Below are 20,945 nucleotides of genomic sequence, written 5' to 3'. Positions count from 1 at the left end.
TACACTAAACAAGAGAATACTGTCCATAAATTCAATTACGAATCAAGTTCTAAAATTTGTAAAGCGTTATTGGTAGCAAGCCAAAAGTCTAGTTTACAAATCGGTTATTCACTTTTGAAATTTGTTACTGGGTTTCAGCCAGTAATGTACTGTCTGCAGGCAAGAAATGTGATCGGAAATATTTTGTATCATGAATGAAATAAGTGCAAAATCGGATCGAGGAAATTATCTACTTATTTAAATACTTATGGTCCTATAATATTTTATTCTTTTTAGGGCCAACATACACAGATTTTGTATTGTCGATATATTTCACTTCTAAAGATGATAGGTATTTCGGCTTGCTATCGTAATAGCTTATTGGATTGCAAAATTTTTGTTTCGGAACAAAAATATCGCAAAAAATCAAACAATGGTTTATGGTTTTATTATAGTTAATCTCTGGTTTTTTCGGTATTTCTAATGAAAACATCTTTTGAAACTTAAAATGTGTTCATCGACCAATCCTGGGTGCTGCGGAGGGGTGCTTTCAGACATTTGTGAAAGAAGACTGAGCAACTTTCAGCTTGTCTGGTTTAAACAGTTTCTCCCTGAATAATATTATTTCTTGCAATCGCTTGCAGTATGTCTTTCAGAAGTCAGATGAAGAAATCCAACCACCCAATGAATCACACCACACCTTACGTATGTCGTCTGATGAATTTAATTTCACTAACCTTACTCGGACGGACAAACTTTTCTTTACTTTCTTTTGTGCAATCTGGAACATTGATACAAGACAGAAAACTAGGGTGCGCAACGAAAAGATAATTATTACATTAAATGAGAATTGGACGACTTATCACAATATTCGGCTTTGTCTTTGCGTTTTGTGCAAAATGAGATGAAAAATGTTGAGAGTTGTAACATATTAATTGACGAGCATACACAATCTTATAAAGTTTCGGCCTTTGGCCATAATTTGCGTGGGAAAGACCCACCAGAATGTTGTTGTTTGACAGGTTTGCGGGACTAGACTTCAAAACTGTATACCAATATTGATGTACGTATATTACCGGTAAACCCTTTCACTTCGATTCTTTAAGGATAAAACGCATTTCAGTTTTGATTTTAACCTTTCACTTTTGGTGAGTGACTATTACAGTTGAATTCAATTTTTTGGGGTTTGCTCCAGTACAGCAACCTGTTTGTGTCCTTGCATTTTCAGGTTTAACAGGCGGTTTTTCATGACGAGTTTAATTTTCCTTTACTTTTAATTGGAGCAATTGAGAGTTTAAAAGGCGAGCGATCAGCAAATTTTCATCAGCGTTGGTTCAGCAGCGGAAAAGCAAACAGCATTTTAAACTTAAAGGTTAGCTTCTTTTTCAAAATCATTCAAATCGGATTTCAAGCGAGATCATCTCATCGCAAAAATTTTGAAAAGTGATTGAAAAGTTAAATTTTTTACAACTCGTCATTTTTTTCATTTAGAAAATTTGCTGTTTTGAAGAGCAAACTTTTGTTCTACTAACATTATTAAATCTGGAAACCATGAAAGCAGCAGTAAGTTACCTGATTTTTCCTTTCATAACGTATCCCAATTATTGTTGCCTAGTTCGTTATTGTATTTTTGTTTAGGCTATCATTTTAACTTGCCTCTTTGCGGCTGCTTTGGCTGCTCCGCAATACCAGCGGGCTCAAGTAGCTTACGGTGACAACTACGAGCTTGAAGAGATTCAAAGACAGTGGGAACGCTTCCTTGAGTAAGCAACAGTTGAAACTTTAAAAGATTGCAGACGAAATAAATATACGAACCTTTTAGGTACCTTCCATGGCTGAGAGGACAAGCTGGTGCCCAAGGACCCCAAGGACCCGCTGGAGCTCCCGGAGTTGTTGACAACTCTGATAAATATATTGCTGGACCACCTGGAGCCCCTGGCCCGCAAGGATATGCTGGACCTAAGGGAGAAAAGGGAAATACTGGCGCCCCTGGATCTACTGGCGCTCCGGGACCTCAAGGAAATCCCGGAGATGATGGAGCACCTGGAGCACAAGGATTGACTGGTGCAAGAGGCAATGATGGAGCTACTGGTGCCCCTGGTGCTCCTGGTTACTCTGGCGCAAAGGGAGAACCCGGAGCTCCTGGAGCTCCAGGCATGAATGGAGCACCTGGTGCTCGAGGCAAAGACGGTTACAATGGAGCCCCTGGACCTTCTGGACCTAAAGGAGAAACTGGTGCCCCTAGTGTAACTGTTCAATCTAATGTTCCCGGACCAGTTGGAACCCCTGGTTACCCTGGTAAAGACGGAGCTCCTGGCGCTCCTGGAGGACCCGGGCCCATTGGCCCAGTTGGAACAACTGGACCCCTGGTTACCCTGGCAGCCCTGGTCCCAAGGGAGAGGCTGGAACTCGAGGTTATAACGGTGCTCCAGGCAAAGACGGACTTAACGGCGCTCCTGGATCTATCGGCCCTGTTGGACCTCAAGGCCCTGTTGGAAATCCAGGCTACGATGGAGCTCCTGGTAAAGACGGTTCCAATGGCTTGACTGGCGCTCCTGGAAAAGATGGATACAACGGCGCTCCTGGTGCTCCAGGTTCGTTGACCGTGGAAAATGTTATTAATAGAATTCTTCTAATGATTCTAACTTTTTGGCTAAGCAGGACCTCAAGGCGAACAAGGCAAAACTGGTAAGGATGGTAATCCTGGGGGACCTGGTGCCCCTGGTGGCCCCGGAGCTCCCGGCTCCCAAGGTCTTCAAGGAAAACAGGGCCCCTCTGGATACCCCGGCGGTCCTGGCCCCGTTGGACCAGTTGGACCGATCGGACCGATCGGACCTCAAGGTAAACCTGGTACCCCAGGATACCCCGGCGGTCCTGGTCCCGTCGGCCCCGTCGGTCCGGTCGGCCCTGCTGGCTACCAAGGCAAAACTGGGCAAACTGGACCCCCTGGACCAGTTGGACCAATTGGACCAATCGGTGCTCCAGGACATGTCACCTACGCCGCTCCTGGGCGCTATTATTAAGTCCAGCCTATATGATGCACTGGCTGCCAAAATGGAGTGAAGTGCCACCAATCAGAACCATCAATAAGGCATTGTGAGTTGGTATTTTGCTAAATTCGGGCAGCTTACCGTTTTTTTAGATCCAAACAAAACTCTTTGAAAAAATGTCCGTATATATATCTATTATAACCGGAAATATTGCAATTGTAATTTAAATAAAGAAAGTTAAAAATCGTTGGTACAATCTGGTCTTTAATTATTTGAGATTCCGCAATCAATAACAACAATAAGCATATTTCCACAGGTTCTGTGTCGCATTACAAAGAGTCTACTATATTCAATAGAAAAAGCCCAAACCTTTCCAGAAATATTACGCTCTAATTCCAATGAATATTCTGTTTCATCAAGGTTTTAAGAGGGGATTTCCCTCAATCACAAATTGGAACTAATTTGAATGGAATCTTAAAATATGCGCAAACGATATCTTATTTCTGTACACGTCCTTGGTCTATTGGATTCATGTTTATGTTCCCCTTCTCATTGAAGAAAAAGTTGCCCGAGAAATGAGATAATTAAATTCAAAATTTTACTTTATCCTTGTTGTCCATAGACACAAAAGACCTGCAGCTGTCCAACCCTGCCATTTGAAAACACATAGCAATCACTTGCTCCGGCCGCAAACTTTCCATCCCCCAGATAAAAAAAAAACTGGGGTGAGATTGCGAGAAAAATTGGTATGCATTCCAATTTGCCAAAAAAGGTCTCAAGTTGAATTGTGACGAGCACATTTTTTTCAATTGATATGTGTACTAAAGCAAAACATATTTTATGGTTTCCCAAATTCTGTCGTTTAGCCTACATCTGCTTTTTCTTGAATTGGTTGACGTGCCCTACTATCACACGTACGTCCATAGGACGTTTCAAAGTCGTCCGCTTCGTTTGGGTTGGACATCCAAGCCGGACGTCATTTTTTATTGTTTTGGACGTCGAAATGTCCTCTCCAATGGACGTTCAAACTGGTACTCCGTTTGGCGTCCGGAAATGAACGTCAAATGGATGATGAAACAAAGAAAATATAAATGAGCGAAATAAGATTCGACTTGTTTAGCATCTAACCTTGGCCCTCTCACACCCCAATCTCCCGCTCCATCCACTAAACCATTAGACTTATACACTCAACTGATTATTTTATGGATTGACTTGACGAAGCAATACCATCAATATAAAATACTGCTGATGTAACTCCATAATGCGTATGAAATAATTATGCAATACCCGGAAAGAACAATATAAAACAATAATTTCCTAATTTTTTGTTTTAACCTTATTTTATTATTTCATTGTTTATTCTCTTAACTAAATAAAAAAAACTGTAAAAACTATAGAAACTAAACTATTAGCACATTTTGATAGGCTTACAATTGCTCGATTTCAATCGACTGATAGAAAAAATTCATGATTTTAACTAGGTATTTCTCGTGGATGTCCACTGGACGTCCAGTTTTGTCGATAAATGAACGTAAAAACTGGACGTAAATGGACGTTCAATTGGCGTTCCAACGAACGATTAATGAAACGTCCAAAATATGGTGCAAGCTGACCATCTGATGGATATTCCTACTAGGACCAAAAACAGAGGATCAAAATCGTCTGTTAGAAGGATGACTGCAGCTTCCGGAAAACGGACGGACCTAGTTTGGATAGTCAGACGTTCTATGGACGTCCTATTGAAGACTTGTGCTAGTAGAGTGGTGATCTAAATGATTTAAAGAATTTTCTAATGATCGCTTTTTCATTTATTGAGCTTATATTTACCGACTGCGACTGCTAAAAAATAACTAAAAAAATGAAATACCAAACGTTTTCTTCGCAGAGTCTTCAGGAACAAGGTATTTTGGGCATTTTAGAGAGTAGGTATAAACTGTTTTGAGGTCGGACAGTCAGCCTACCTATATAGTTTAATTAGAATAAGGAAGAATTTCAAATTTAAAAGAGAGAGTCAAGCTGCTGGTGGCTATATACGCAGTCCACTCAGCAAAATAAATTCCCCGATCTATTAGTGCGTCTTTTCATCACTTAATAGTATATGCCTTTGCTCATTTTCCCAAAACGTAAAAAATTTTTAGTTTTATGTATAGCTCTAAATGCCTCAGGTATTTCCGGTGGTATTTCCCTAGATCACATCAACCACCTGCTGGATTTCATTTTTTTCCTTTCACTATAAGGCCTATGCTATAACTGATATTTCCGTAATATAGCGGTATGAAGTTTTCCTTCTTGAATGAACACGCTTGATTAAGAAAACCTGATAAGGATGGTCTATTATGCTATCAAATATTTGTAAAACAAAGAATGAAACGAAAATTTGTTATTAAAGCAGTTTTCTTTTCTTAACATAGGACTCAAAGACTTTATAAGAGCACTATTTAGCTTTTCCCGTACGAAACTTTTAGCTTAAATTTTAACTGTTAGCTAATAACAGCTCGCGCGGTGCTAGGCTAAAAAATCAAACCAGCTATAATGCTTTAATCACCTCGAAATTTTTCATCTTAACATAATTCCCCTTAGTTTTAGCAGATATCAGCTTTTTTTTCAAGATTGGGCGTTTTCTTATCTTGCATGAAAAAATTAACCTGAAAACCAGCTTGAATTTTTCCCCCTTAATAATTTTCCTAACTGTAAGCCTGGTCAGGCACAGACACAAAATAATTAGGCCTACAGATTTTTTTTTATGTACAACCTAAAAACCTACGCATAGTAGGTACGTATAATAGGTATGAGAAAAATATGAAATTTAGAAAAAAATGTTTTACATTAAAAATGGTTTGTTTTTATATAAGTTTGTTATTAGTGAAATCTGAAGTCTATGTGAAGAATTAGGCTTATCGCCACAATTATAACAGCATCAAGTATTTTTTACTAATCATACATCAAAAGATCCCAGATCGGGACAACCAGCAACAGTAAGAAATGAGGTGCAGCAAAAAATTCTAAAGCAGTAAATGGATGGGTGACCCTGCTAACAATGAGCATACGCGCGGAAATTTCTTTTCCTTCATTATGTAAGGCAGCGAGAAAATTTCAAGCTGCCTTCAATCTAAGATTTATAGCTAGAAAAATAAAAGCTAAATCTACTCTAAAATTCCCAATATGGAATTTAAAAATGTTTACCTGAAAATTCCTAGCTATATACACCTAACTCTGTACCTATATTCTAGTATAGAACTAGCTTAAAGTTTCGTACGGGTTACATATCTGTTTATAGTTAATTAGAAATAGCAACGCGTCAAAGAATCAGTGGTTATATGGTGATTAAGGTATGTAATAGCAAGATAATAATATTGATTGGAGGAAGATATAAGACTAGATTTGAACGAATACTATACTATTTTCGGTAATATGTCAGTCTCAAAGAACAGACTGACAAAAAGCCTCTATCTTTGTTTATTATAACAAGAACATCAAAGTATAAAGAAAATATTACTCCTTCATTCAACTAACAAAATTCAGGATACAACGTAAATAGCAACATGCATCATTGAAGATTTAACTCCAAGTAAAAGAGAAATGGTGTCAACTCAGAAAAAAGATCTATGATGTTTGCTCTTTTTCGTGCTGTGTTATTTCTACACTTTCTTTCCTTTTTCTACAGTTAAGATTTATACTTTTATCCATGTGTACACCCAGTTTATCGTCTACCTCGTCCCACTCTCATCTTCACCCGTGGGTTACGTCACTTCTTTCACATTTCCTAGACGCCATGCGCAACAACGCGCATGTTTAAAGGCTCTGCAGTCTATGGTCAGTGTTGTGTTGGCAGTGATCGAAGAAAATCTTAAGAAAAGGTAACAATAGGGTACACGCACGTAAAATAAATTTTTTTTGTTTTTATCAAGTCTAGGGTAATTTACCTCGAAAAAATTTATTTCGCGAGATATTTAATTTTAAAGTTGTATTTGGCTCCTCCTTCCCAAATTTGGCTGTTCAGCCATCTTTGGTAGGAGGAGCCTAATTAAGGCCCCAAACAATGTAGACGAACAGCTTTTGAGTCAGTTTTAGCTGTTCTTTTAATAATCGATCGAGATGTTGATCGATATTCTACCAATACACCGCATTTTAACTTAGGCCCTTTATTTATAAATCGGCAACACCGCTTCGTAAAAACTTTAAAAACATTGAAAAAGTTCGTCTGCGTCTCCCGCTTGAAAGTTGAAAGTAGTTGGCAGTTGGCGCATGTCAAAATACGCGACGTTCGTATTTTCTAAGCCTTTTTGTTGGGCTGTTTACTTCAACATATTTTCAGTAATTGAATTCTTTTACAGTAGTGAACTTACGGTTTTTAAGCAAAAAGTATTACAAGTGTTTCTTGGCCTCTTTGGGTGACCAAATTTACATCTACGTGTAGCTCAAACTATCTAGCCTACTCATATATAACAGTTCAATAGCAAGAAGTCTGGCTTTTCAGGTGAATGTGATGTTGCTTTTTTGCTTTATTTGCAGAACATTATTCTCTTTTACGTAAACCATCATGTTACATTCCTAATTCCTTCTGTTTGCATGGACATTTTACTTATTTCAAATGTTGTTAAATAATGTTGTCAACTGTATTTAATCCTTATGTCCTTCTTTGTCCATAGGTTATAACAGCCAGATGATGAAGCCAGTTCAAGCTGTTTTTCTGTGCTGTTGTCCAATTAGCAGGAATTTGCCGTCTCTCACGTCGACGAGGAAGACAACATAACAAGACCCTACTCGGTCAACAAACTTGTGAAAATAGGAATTATTTTAGGTATCTTTTAGAATTGAAAAATGGGTATTTTTCTGTGCTGACAGAAATGGCATAAACGGGGTGATTGTTTTCTTGGTTAATGGAGATTGTTTTATATTTATGTGAAGGAAAAAGGCCACACCACGTAACAATTTGGTAGTATTTTATGTGGTTCGTTTCGTCCGGTATTATTATTTTTCAAATCAATTAACGTTTGATTGTTTAGAATTAATCCTATACAGGCCTACTTTGATTTTCCGAATCAGCGTAAAATTATGAAACTTCTTCATCTATTATATGATGTTCATTGTGATCTTATTCTTCTTCTAGGCTACTAATTATCGCCTGAATGAATTCAAAAGTATAAAATATTTATGGAATGTTCATTGTAACTTTGTAATTTAAATTTTTGAACGTTAGATTTTAGATGTCTTTCTTTAACTAAATGGCGTATCCAACAGCCCTTCATTTATTCTGGTTCGGGATTAGGACTTGGAGTTTGTTTATTTCAGGGCAAGTTGAAGTCGATGAGCCGTGTCCCGTGGGCGAGGCTGTATTGTCTGGTCAATTCACTGCTGAATGCAAATTCAATAGACTTGAAAGGTTATGCGACGGTAAAAATAAATTGATTTTACATTTTTAAATCGTTATTTACGTTGATTACACTGTGGTTTTTCACCTGATTAACTTTTGATTTAAATTTAAATTATTCAAGACCTAACGATTTTCACGGTAAGCACATCTACTTGATTGAAAATCCAGACTGTGTGCTTTTTGACCAAAAAACTTCAGTAAACGAATAAACAATCAGTTGCTTAGGATATACCCTCTGAGTACTAATACGCTCAAGCGATGTGTATTTAGCTCAGTATAAAACCCAATTTAAAGGAAGAACTACAGTCTTATACTACTTAGGCTGGCTTCACCACAGGTGAAATCTTTTTAGGAATTATTCTCTTCAGCATTATCAGAGCTTTACTGGTGACACCTCATATAATTATTTAGGGTAATGCTGGGTTTCTTTCATAAGTATACTCACACATAGACATAGTCGATTTTCGTCCTCCATAAATCTAAAGGAAAATTACGGCGCTTTGTTAGTTATACAAGTATTTGAACTCCAATCATAAAATGTTTAGGCTAATATCTTAATTTTTGTATTTACTTCGAATCGAACTTTTTGGTTCGATAGATTCTTACCAAAAAATAGGGGTTGGACGTCTGAACAATTTGCACAAACTCATTTCATTTTTCTGTATATGGAGAGAAAGGCAACAAGTTTTGGCATATGTAGATCAAAGTTTACTTTCTTCAGTCTCTTTACCTGTTCCTCGTTTTCAACTTCGAAACTTTGTCCTTTTCAGTAAACGATTAGAAAGAACACATGCGAGTTAAAAGGCGGGGTCGTTGACAAATGGATTACGCTAGCCAATCGAACTCTTCGATGTTTGGGAAGGGGATTTTCCCGAGCGATCTTTTAAATAATGAATACATTTTTAACTTGACATGAAACAATTCGAGGCCAAGGCAAGACCACTTTCCTTTCTTTTTAATTCGTACCTCTCGATGGTATTTAAAGACTCTGCTCAGTCAATGCAAGTCAGTGTTGAGTCTGAAATCACCGAAGCAACACATTTATCGCTAACAAAGGTAGGGAAAAATAACAACAACGGAGTATAGTAACCAGGATTTTTTTTCTAATTAAATTCTATTGTTGTTACATAATTTAAAAAAATTGTGGTGCTTCAATATTGATACATGTGTTTCACAATATAGGGCAACTAGAATTCAGTTGTTGTCAACCAGTTAAGAATCACGAAAAACAGCACCGGATAACAATGAGAGGATTGGTATATTATTCCAAAACACTAAACTAAAAAAATTAAAAAAAAATCCAATAATTGTTTTTGCATTGCTTCATCATCTATAGACATGTATAATGGTATTGGTGGCCACAGCATGTGCTGCACCCAAATACAGAAAACACCAGGAAGCCATCACAACAGAACAGTGGGTTTCTTTGAATCCATATGGCTCTCCAGACTCATACCACAATGAAGAGCACTCGATTATCAAAGATTTGGAGAATCAATGGGCGCGTTTCTACGAATATCTTCCCTGGCTGAGAGGGCCCACAGGAGCTACAGGACCCGCTGGAATTGCGGGACCACCAGGACCACCAGGAACCGCTGCAGTTTATGATCCTTACTATCAACCCAAACTCGTTCCTGGCCCTCCTGGAGAACGTGGCGCACCAGGACCAGCTGGAGTAAAGGGAGATACTGGCGCCCCTGGATCAACTGGCGCTCCCGGACCTCAAGGAAATCACGGAGATGATGGAGCACCTGGAGCACAAGGAATGACTGGTGCAAGAGGCAATGATGGAGCTACTGGTGCTCCTGGTGCTCCTGGTTACTCTGGCGAAAAGGGAGAACCCGGAGCTCCTGGAGCTCCAGGCGTGAATGGAGCACCTGGTGCTCGAGGCAAAGACGGTTACAATGGAGCCCCTGGACCTTCTGGACCTAAAGGAGAAACTGGTGCCCCTGGTGTAACTGTTCAATCTAATGTTCCCGGCCCAGTTGGTGCCCCTGGTTACCCTGGTAAAGACGGAGCTCCTGGCGCTCCTGGAGGACCCGGGCCCATTGGCCCAGTTGGAACAACTGGACCCCAAGGCCCCGCTGGTAAAGATGGTTCTCCTGGTTACCCTGGCAGCCCTGGTCCCAAGGGAGAGGCTGGAACTCGAGGTTACAACGGTGCTCCAGGCAAAGACGGACTTAACGGCGCTCCTGGATCTATCGGCCCTGTTGGACCTCAAGGCCCTGTTGGAAATCCAGGCTACGATGGAGCTCCTGGTAAAGACGGTTCCAATGGCTTGACTGGCGCTCCTGGAAAAGATGGATACAACGGTGCTCCTGGTGCTCCAGGTTCGTTGACCGTGGAAAATGTTATTAATAGAATTTTTCTAATGATTTTAACTTTTTGGCTAAGCAGGACCTCAAGGCGAACAAGGCAAAACTGGTAAGGATGGTAATCCTGGGGGATCTGGTGCCCCTGGTGGCCCCGGAGCTCCCGGCTCCCAAGGTCTTCAAGGAAAAGAGGGCCCCTCTGGATACCCTGGCAGCCCTGGCTCCGTTGGACCTGTTGGACCAGTTGGACCGATCGGACCGATCGGACCTCAAGGTAAACCTGGAACTCCTGGATACCCCGGCGGTCCTGGTCCCGTCGGCCCCGTCGGTCCGGTCGGCCCTGCTGGCTACCAAGGCAAAACTGGGCAAACTGGACCCCCTGGACCAGTTGGACCAATTGGACCGATCGGTGCTCCAGGACATGTCACCTACGCCGCTCCTGGGCGCTATCATTAAGTCCAGCCTGTATGATGCACTGGCTGCCGAAATGGAGTGAAGTGCCACCAACCAGAACCATTAATAAGGCATTGTGAGTTGGTATTTTGCTAAATTCGGGCAGCTTACCGTTTTTTTTAGATCCAAACAAAACTCTTTGAAAAAATGTCCGTATATATATCTATTTTTACTGGAAATATTACAATTGTAATTTAAATAAAGAAAGTTAAAAATCGTTGGTACAATCTGGTCTTTAATTATTTGAGATTCCGCAATCAATAACAACAATAAGCATATTTCCACAGGTTCTGTGTCGCATTACAAAGAGTCTACTATATTCAATAGAAAAAGCCCAAACCTTTCCAGAAATATTACGCTCTAATTCCAATGAATATTCTGTTTCATCAAGGTTTTAAGAGGGGATTTCCCTCAATCACAAATTGGAACTAATTTGAATGGAATCTTAAAATATGCGCAAACGATATCTTATTTCTGTACACGTCCTTGGTCTATTGGATTCATGTTTATGTTCCCCTTCTCATTGAAGAAAAAGTTGCCCGAGAAATGAGATAATTAAATTCAAAATTTTACTTTATCCTTGTTGTCCATAGACACAAAAGACCTGCAGCTGTCCAACCCTGCCATTTGAAAACACATAGCAATCACTTGCTCCGGCCGCAAACTTTCCATCCCCCAGATAAAAAAAAACTGGGGTGAGATTGCGAGAAAAATTGGTATGCATTCCAATTTGCCAAAAAAGGTCTCAAGTTGAATTGTGACGAGCACATTTTTTTCAATTGATATGTGTACTAAAGCAAAACATATTTTATGGTTTCCCAAATTCTGTCGTTTAGCCTACATCTGCTTTTTCTTGAATTGATTGACGTGCCCTACTATCACACGTACGTCCATAGGACGTTTCAAAGTCGTCCGCTTCGTTTGGGTTGGACATCCAAGCCGGACGTCATTTTTTATTGTTTTGGACGTCGAAATGTCCTCTCCAATGGACGTTCAAACTGGTACTCCGTTTGGCGTCCGGAAATGAACGTCAAATGGATGATGAAACAAAGAAAATATAAATGAGCGAAATAAGATTCGACTTGTTTAGCATCTAACCTTGGCCCTCTCACACCCCAATCTCCCGCTCCATCCACTAAACCATTAGACTTATACACTCAACTGATTATTTTATGGATTGACTTGACGAAGCAATACCATCAATATAAAATACTGCTGATGTAACTCCATAATGCGTATGAAATAATTATGCAATACCCGGAAAGAACAATATAAAACAATAATTTCCTAATTTTTTGTTTTAACCTTATTTTATTATTTCATTGTTTATTCTCTTAACTAAATAAAAAAAACTGTAAAAACTATAGAAACTAAACTATTAGCACATTTTGATAGGCTTACAATTGCTCGATTTCAATCGACTGATAGAAAAAATTCATGATTTTAACTAGGTATTTCTCGTGGATGTCCACTGGACGTCCAGTTTTGTCGATAAATGAACGTAAAAACTGGACGTAAATGGACGTTCAATTGGCGTTCCAACGAACGATTAATGAAACGTCCAAAATATGGTGCAAGCTGACCATCTGATGGATATTCCTACTAGGACCAAAAACAGAGGATCAAAATCGTCTGTTAGAAGGATGACTGCAGCTTCCGGAAAACGGACGGACCTAGTTTGGATAGTCAGACGTTCTATGGACGTCCTATTGAAGACTTGTGCTAGTAGAGTGGTGATCTAAATGATTTAAAGAATTTTCTAATGATCGCTTTTTCATTTATTGAGCTTATATTTACCGACTGCGACTGCTAAAAAATAACTAAAAAAATGAAATACCAAACGTTTTCTTCGCAGAGTCTTCAGGAACAAGGTATTTTGGGCATTTTAGAGAGTAGGTATAAACTGTTTTGAGGTCGGACAGTCAGCCTACCTATATAGTTTAATTAGAATAAGGAAGAATTTCAAATTTAAAAGAGAGAGTCAAGCTGCTGGTGGCTATATACGCAGTCCACTCAGCAAAATAAATTCCCCGATCTATTAGTGCGTCTTTTCATCACTTAATAGTATATGCCTTTGCTCATTTTCCCAAAACGTAAAAAATTTTTAGTTTTATGTATAGCTCTAAATGCCTCAGGTATTTCCGGTGGTATTTCCCTAGATCACATCAACCACCTGCTGGATTTCATTTTTTTCCTTTCACTATAAGGCCTATGCTATAACTGATATTTCCGTAATATAGCGGTATGAAGTTTTCCTTCTTGAATGAACACGCTTGATTAAGAAAACCTGATAAGGATGGTCTATTATGCTATCAAATATTTGTAAAACAAAGAATGAAACGAAAATTTGTTATTAAAGCAGTTTTCTTTTCTTAACATAGGACTCAAAGACTTTATAAGAGCACTATTTAGCTTTTCCCGTACGAAACTTTTAGCTTAAATTTTAACTGTTAGCTAATAACAGCTCGCGCGGTGCTAGGCTAAAAAATCAAACCAGCTATAATGCTTTAATCACCTCGAAATTTTTCATCTTAACATAATTCCCCTTAGTTTTAGCAGATATCAGCTTTTTTTTCAAGATTGGGCGTTTTCTTATCTTGCATGAAAAAATTAACCTGAAAACCAGCTTGAATTTTTCCCCCTTAATAATTTTCCTAACTGTAAGCCTGGTCAGGCACAGACACAAAATAATTAGGCCTACAGATTTTTTTTTATGTACAACCTAAAAACCTACGCATAGTAGGTACGTATAATAGGTATGAGAAAAATATGAAATTTAGAAAAAAATGTTTTACATTAAAAATGGTTTGTTTTTATATAAGTTTGTTATTAGTGAAATCTGAAGTCTATGTGAAGAATTAGGCTTATCGCCACAATTATAACAGCATCAAGTATTTTTTACTAATCATACATCAAAAGATCCCAGATCGGGACAACCAGCAACAGTAAGAAATGAGGTGCAGCAAAAAATTCTAAAGCAGTAAATGGATGGGTGACCCTGCTAACAATGAGCATACGCGCGGAAATTTCTTTTCCTTCATTATGTAAGGCAGCGAGAAAATTTCAAGCTGCCTTCAATCTAAGATTTATAGCTAGAAAAATAAAAGCTAAATCTACTCTAAAATTCCCAATATGGAATTTAAAAATGTTTACCTGAAAATTCCTAGCTATATACACCTAACTCTGTACCTATATTCTAGTATAGAACTAGCTTAAAGTTTCGTACGGGTTACATATCTGTTTATAGTTAATTAGAAATAGCAACGCGTCAAAGAATCAGTGGTTATATGGTGATTAAGGTATGTAATAGCAAGATAATAATATTGATTGGAGGAAGATATAAGACTAGATTTGAACGAATACTATACTATTTTCGGTAATATGTCAGTCTCAAAGAACAGACTGACAAAAAGCCTCTATCTTTGTTTATTATAACAAGAACATCAAAGTATAAAGAAAATATTACTCCTTCATTCAACTAACAAAATTCAGGATACAACGTAAATAGCAACATGCATCATTGAAGATGTAACTCCAAGTAAAAGAGAAATGGTGTCAACTCAGAAAAAAGATCTATGATGTTTGCTCTTTTTCGTGCTGTGTTATTTCTACACTTTCTTTCCTTTTTCTACAGTTAAGATTTATACTTTTATCCATGTGTACACCCAGTTTATCGTCTACCTCGTCCCACTCTCATCTTCACCCGTGGGTTACGTCACTTCTTTCACATTTCCTAGACGCCATGCGCAACAACGCGCATGTTTAAAGGCTCTGCAGTCTATGGTCAGTGTTGTGTTGGCAGTGATCGAAGAAAATCTTAAGAAAAGGTAACAATAGGGTACACGCACGTAAAATAAATTTTTTTTGTTTTTATCAAGTCTAGGGTAATTTACCTCGAAAAAATTTATTTCGCGAGATATTTAATTTTAAAGTTGTATTTGGCTCCTCCTTCCCAAATTTGGCTGTTCAGCCATCTTTGGTAGGAGGAGCCTAATTAAGGCCCCAAACAATGTAGACGAACAGCTTTTGAGTCAGTTTTAGCTGTTCTTTTAATAATCGATCGAGATGTTGATCGATATTCTACCAATACACCGCATTTTAACTTAGGCCCTTTATTTATAAATCGGCAACACCGCTTCGTAAAAACTTTAAAAACATTGAAAAAGTTCGTCTGCGTCTCCCGCTTGAAAGTTGAAAGTAGTTGGCAGTTGGCGCATGTCAAAATACGCGACGTTCGTATTTTCTAAGCCTTTTTGTTGGGCTGTTTACTTCAACATATTTTCAGTAATTGAATTCTTTTACAGTAGTGAACTTACGGTTTTTAAGCAAAAAGTATTACAAGTGTTTCTTGGCCTCTTTGGGTGACCAAATTTACATCTACGTGTAGCTCAAACTATCTAGCCTACTCATATATAACAGTTCAATAGCAAGAAGTCTGGCTTTTCAGGTGAATGTGATGTTGCTTTTTTGCTTTATTTGCAGAACATTATTCTCTTTTACGTAAACCATCATGTTACATTCCTAATTCCTTCTGTTTGCATGGACATTTTACTTATTTCAAATGTTGTTAAATAATGTTGTCAACTGTATTTAATCCTTATGTCCTTCTTTGTCCATAGGTTATAACAGCCAGATGATGAAGCCAGTTCAAGCTGTTTTTCTGTGCTGTTGTCCAATTAGCAGGAATTTGCCGTCTCTCACGTCGACGAGGAAGACAACATAACAAGACCCTACTCGGTCAACAAACTTGTGAAAATAGGAATTATTTTAGGTATCTTTTAGAATTGAAAAATGGGTATTTTTCTGTGCTGACAGAAATGGCATAAACGGGGTGATTGTTTTCTTGGTTAATGGAGATTGTTTTATATTTATGTGAAGGAAAAAGGCCACACCACGTAACAATTTGGTAGTATTTTATGTGGTTCGTTTCGTCCGGTATTATTATTTTTCAAATCAATTAACGTTTGATTGTTTAGAATTAATCCTATACAGGCCTACTTTGATTTTCCGAATCAGCGTAAAATTATGAAACTTCTTCATCTATTATATGATGTTCATTGTGATCTTATTCTTCTTCTAGGCTACTAATTATCGCCTGAATGAATTCAAAAGTATAAAATATTTATGGAATGTTCATTGTAACTTTGTAATTTAAATTTTTGAACGTTAGATTTTAGATGTCTTTCTTTAACTAAATGGCGTATCCAACAGCCCTTCATTTATTCTGGTTCGGGATTAGGACTTGGAGTTTGTTTATTTCAGGGCAAGTTGAAGTCGATGAGCCGTGTCCCGTGGGCGAGGCTGTATTGTCTGGTCAATTCACTGCTGAATGCAAATTCAATAGACTTGAAAGGTTATGCGACGGTAAAAATAAATTGATTTTACATTTTTAAATCGTTATTTACGTTGATTACACTGTGGTTTTTCACCTGATTAACTTTTGATTTAAATTTAAATTATTCAAGACCTAACGATTTTCACGGTAAGCACATCTACTTGATTGAAAATCCAGACTGTGTGCTTTTTGACCAAAAAACTTCAGTAAACGAATAAACAATCAGTTGCTTAGGATATACCCTCTGAGTACTAATACGCTCAAGCGATGTGTATTTAGCTCAGTATAAAACCCAATTTAAAGGAAGAACTACAGTCTTATACTACTTAGGCTGGCTTCACCACAGGTGAAATCTTTTTAGGAATTATTCTCTTCAGCATTATCAGAGCTTTACTGGTGACACCTCATATAATTATTTAGGGTAATGCTGGGTTTCTTTCATAAGTATACTCACACATAGACATAGTCGATTTTCGTCCTCCATAAATCTAAAGGAAAATTACGGCGCTTTGTTAGTTATACAAGTATTTGAACTCCAATCATAAAATGTTTAGGCTAATATCTTAATTTTTGTATTTACTTCGAATCGAACTTTTTGGTTCGATAGATTCTTACCAAAAAATAGGGGTTGGACGTCTGAACAATTTGCACAAACTCATTTCATTTTTCTGTATATGGAGAGAAAGGCAACAAGTTTTGGCATATGTAGATCAAAGTTTACTTTCTTCAGTCTCTTTACCTGTTCCTCGTTTTCAACTTCGAAACTTTGTCCTTTTCAGTAAACGATTAGAAAGAACACATGCGAGTTAAAAGGCGGGGTCGTTGACAAATGGATTACGCTAGCCAATCGAACTCTTCGATGTTTGGGAAGGGGATTTTCCCGAGCGATCTTTTAAATAATGAATAAATTTTTAACTTGACATGAAACAATTCGAGGCCAAGGCAAGACCACTTTCCTTTCTTTTTAATTCGTACCTCTCGATGGTATTTAAAGACTCTGCTCAGTCAATGCAAGTCAGTGTTGAGTCTGAAATCACCGAAGCAACACATTTATCGCTAACAAAGGTAGGGAAAAATAACAACAACGGAGTATAGTAACCAGGATTTTTTTTCTAATTAAATTCTATTGTTGTTACATAATTTAAAAAAATTGTGGTGCTTCAATATTGATACATGTGTTTCACAATATAGGGCAACTAGAATTCAGTTGTTGTCAACCAGTTAAGAATCACGAAAAACAGCACCGGATAACAATGAGAGGATTGGTATATTATTCCAAAACACTAAACTAAAAAAATTAAAAAAAAATCCAATAATTGTTTTTGCATTGCTTCATCATCTATAGACATGTATAATGGTATTGGTGGCCACAGCATGTGCTGCACCCAAATACAGAAAACACCAGGAAGCCATCACAACAGAACAGTGGGTTTCTTTGAATCCATATGGCTCTCCAGACTCATACCACAATGAAGAGCACTCGATTATCAAAGATTTGGAGAATCAATGGGCGCGTTTCTACGAATATCTTCCCTGGCTGAGAGGGCCCACAGGAGCTACAGGACCCGCTGGAATTGCGGGACCACCAGGACCACCAGGAACCGCTGCAGTTTATGATCCTTACTATCAACCCAAACTCGTTCCTGGCCCTCCTGGAGAACGTGGCGCACCAGGACCAGCTGGAGTAAAGGGAGATACTGGCGCCCCTGGATCAACTGGCGCTCCCGGACCTCAAGGAAATCACGGAGATGATGGAGCACCTGGAGCACAAGGAATGACTGGTGCAAGAGGCAATGATGGAGCTACTGGTGCTCCTGGTGCTCCTGGTTACTCTGGCGAAAAGGGAGAACCCGGAGCTCCTGGAGCTCCAGGCGTGAATGGAGCACCTGGTGCTCGAGGCAAAGACGGTTACAATGGAGCCCCTGGACCTTCTGGACCTAAAGGAGAAACTGGTGCCCCTGGTGTAACTGTTCAATCTAATGTTCCCGGCCCAGTTGGTGCCCCTGGTTACCCTGGTAAAGACGGAGCTCCTGGCGCTCCTGGAGGACCCGGGCCCATTGGCCCAGTTGGAACAACTGGACCCCAAGGCCCCGCTGGTAAAGATGGTTCTCCTGGTTACCCTGGCAGCCCTGGTCCCAAGGGAGAGACTGGAACTCGAGGTTACAACGGTGCTCCAGGCAAAGACGGACTTAACGGCGCTCCTGGATCTATCGGCCCTGTTGGACCTCAAGGCCCTGTTGGAAATCCAGGCTACGATGGAGCTCCTGGTAAAGACGGTTCCAATGGCTTGACTGGCGCTCCTGGAAAAGATGGATACAACGGTGCTCCTGGTGCTCCAGGTTCGTTGACCGTGGAAAATGTTATTAATAGAATTTTTCTAATGATTTTAACTTTTTGGCTAAGCAGGACCTCAAGGCGAACAAGGCAAAACTGGTAAGGATGGTAATCCTGAGGGATCTGGTGCCCCTGGTGGCCCCGGAGCTCCCGGCTCCCAAGGTCTTCAAGGAAAAGAGGGCCCCTCTGGATACCCTGGCAGCCCTGGCTCCGTTGGACCTGTTGGACCAGTTGGACCGATCGGACCGATCGGACCTCAAGGTAAACCTGGAACTCTTGGATACCCCGGCGGTCCTGGTCCCGTCGGCCCCGTCGGTCCGGTCGGCCCTGCTGGCTACCAAGGCAAAACTGGGCAAACTGGACCCCCTGGACCAGTTGGACCAATTGGACCGATCGGTGCTCCAGGACATGTCACCTACGCCGCTCCTGGGCGCTATCATTAAGTCCAGCCTGTATGATGCACTGGCTGCCGAAATGGAGTGAAGTGCCACCAACCAGAACCATTAATAAGGCATTGTGAGTTGGTATTTTGCTAAATTCGGGCAGCTTACCGTTTTTTTTAGATCCAAACAAAACTCTTTGAAAAAATGTCCGTATATATATCTATTTTTACTGGAAATATTACAATTGTAATTTAAATAAAGAAAGTTAAAAATCGTTGGTACAATCTGGTCTTTAATTATTTGAGATTCCGCAATCAATAACAACAATAAGCATATTTCCACAGGTTCTGTGTCGCATTACAAAGAGTCTACTATATTCAATAGAAAAAGCCCAAACCTTTCCAGAAATATAACGCTCTAATTCCAATGAATATTCTGTTTCATCGAGGTTTTAAGAGGGGATTTCCCTCAATCACAAATTGGAACTAATTTGCATTGAATCTTAAAATATGCGCAAATGATATCTTATTTCTGTACACGTCATTGGTCTATTGGATTCATGTTTTTGTTCCCCTTCTCATTGAAGAAAAAGTTGCCCGAGAAATGAGATAATGAAATTCAAAATTTTACTTTATCCTTGTTGTCCATAGACACAGAAGACCTGCAGCTGTCCAATCCTGCCATTTGAAAACACATAGCAATCACTTGCTCTGGCCGAAAACTTTCAATCCCCCAGATAAAAAAAACTGGGGCAAGATTGCGAGAAAAATTGGTCTGCATTCCAGGTCCACCAGGCCCGGCTGGCCATTAAAATCTCGCCCTTTAAAACGTGTTGGGAAGGCAGCATGGGGGCCAACAGGTTTATTACCATCATTGCCAAAAAGCTTATTATGAAAACGTAGTTAATGCTGGTTTATGTTAAAGGAAAGGGATCTGGGGGGTTATTGATGCACTTAACTAACATTAACCGTATTCAATCAAACTTAAGTTTGTATTAACTCGTCAAGGATGTGTTCAATCAACAAACGGCAGTAACAAAGTGAAACCGCCTCAACACGGGAAACATACTGCATCGGTAAGTTTTGTTTGTATGATGGTTTTTTCATGTGTGCTCCCTCCTTATTTGCTTTTTCGCGTGCGTGTGTTCTGTCATCGTCAATATGTGTTCTGTCAAACATCGGATTTTTGGTGCCACCGTTCATGACATGGACGCGCTTTGATATTAAGCGTTGATGAAGCTTCTTATGCTTACCATTTTTTTGTTTTAAACTTTAGATAAACTTGCGATCAATGCCGAAACCCCTGTACTTAGTTATGCCCGTGGTGATGGTGACCCACATGTATCACCAAAAAGAAAATTCCCTGTGCAGGCAAATACTGCATTTCACTGTTCGAAAGGGTGGTACCCAACAACGGCTTCGAATGTCTCTACAACAGTTTGTTGTGGAATGAAGTCTTTACTTCGCTAACAGGCCATACGAACCAGGAAAATAACAATAGAACGTCGCTCCAAGAATACATTGAAACTTTGCAATGGTAAATAGTTGCAGTGCCAAGTTTCTTAAAATTTTTGCAAACTTAGTTTTTCGCTAACTAGCTTTTACGTTTTCAAATTAGGCGTGTGGGGCCACTTTAAAGGATTTTGGAAATAATAGCGTCGGAATCTGTGGTGAGGACCACACCCTTAACAAACATCACTGGTCCGATTTAAAAACTATGTCTGGTAGTAAAAAGAGAAAGGCTAATAAGCGTAAGATTTGGTCTTGGAATAAAACAAGATTCAAT

General features: G+C 39.2%; 2 protein-coding genes across 2 annotated transcripts; both read left to right on the top strand.

Moving 5' to 3' along the window:
* The first annotated feature begins 1,224 nt into the window (after nt 1-1,224).
* On the top strand, nt 1,225-19,504 carry LOC124312608 (collagen alpha-1(I) chain-like). The gene is made up of 6 exons (XM_046777088.1): nt 1,225-1,351; nt 1,471-1,542; nt 1,618-1,742; nt 1,802-2,343; nt 18,525-18,782; nt 18,850-19,504. Exons 2-6 carry the CDS (start codon nt 1,531-1,533, stop codon nt 19,218-19,220), a joined length of 1,308 nt encoding a protein of 435 aa, XP_046633044.1. The 5' UTR covers nt 1,225-1,351; nt 1,471-1,530; the 3' UTR covers nt 19,221-19,504.
* Nucleotides 9,303-11,395, top strand: LOC124312603 (collagen alpha-1(I) chain-like). The gene is made up of 4 exons (XM_046777078.1): nt 9,303-9,398; nt 9,524-9,599; nt 9,680-10,673; nt 10,741-11,395. The coding sequence occupies exons 1-4, from the start codon at nt 9,316-9,318 to the stop codon at nt 11,109-11,111; spliced, it is 1,524 nt and encodes a 507-aa protein (XP_046633034.1). The 5' UTR covers nt 9,303-9,315; the 3' UTR covers nt 11,112-11,395.
* Nucleotides 19,505-20,945: the final 1,441 nt, after the last annotated feature.

This window comes from Daphnia pulicaria, chromosome 8 (genome assembly GCF_021234035.1).
Source record: "Daphnia pulicaria isolate SC F1-1A chromosome 8, SC_F0-13Bv2, whole genome shotgun sequence".
In the NCBI taxonomy this organism is placed as follows: domain Eukaryota; kingdom Metazoa; phylum Arthropoda; class Branchiopoda; order Diplostraca; family Daphniidae; genus Daphnia; species Daphnia pulicaria.
Note: the sequence above shows the minus strand (reverse complement) of the source record. Positions and strands in the feature narration are given on the sequence as shown.

Excerpts from the sequence above, each read along its gene's own strand:
- LOC124312608 (XM_046777088.1), top strand. Across the intron at positions 1,743-1,801 it reads CAGTGGGAACGCTTCCTTGA|GTACCTTCCATGGCTGAGAG; the intron begins GTAAGCAACAGT and ends CGAACCTTTTAG. Across the intron at positions 2,344-18,524 it reads CCCAGTTGGAACAACTGGAC|CCCAAGGCCCCGCTGGTAAA; the intron begins CCCTGGTTACCC and ends GAACAACTGGAC.
- LOC124312603 (XM_046777078.1), top strand. The coding sequence starts at position 9,316 with ATGGTATTTAAAGACTCTGCTCAGTCAATGCAAGTCAGTGTTGAGTCT. Across the intron at positions 9,399-9,523 it reads ACACATTTATCGCTAACAAA|AGGGCAACTAGAATTCAGTT; the intron begins GGTAGGGAAAAA and ends GTTTCACAATAT. Across the intron at positions 10,674-10,740 it reads CGGTGCTCCTGGTGCTCCAG|GACCTCAAGGCGAACAAGGC; the intron begins GTTCGTTGACCG and ends TTGGCTAAGCAG.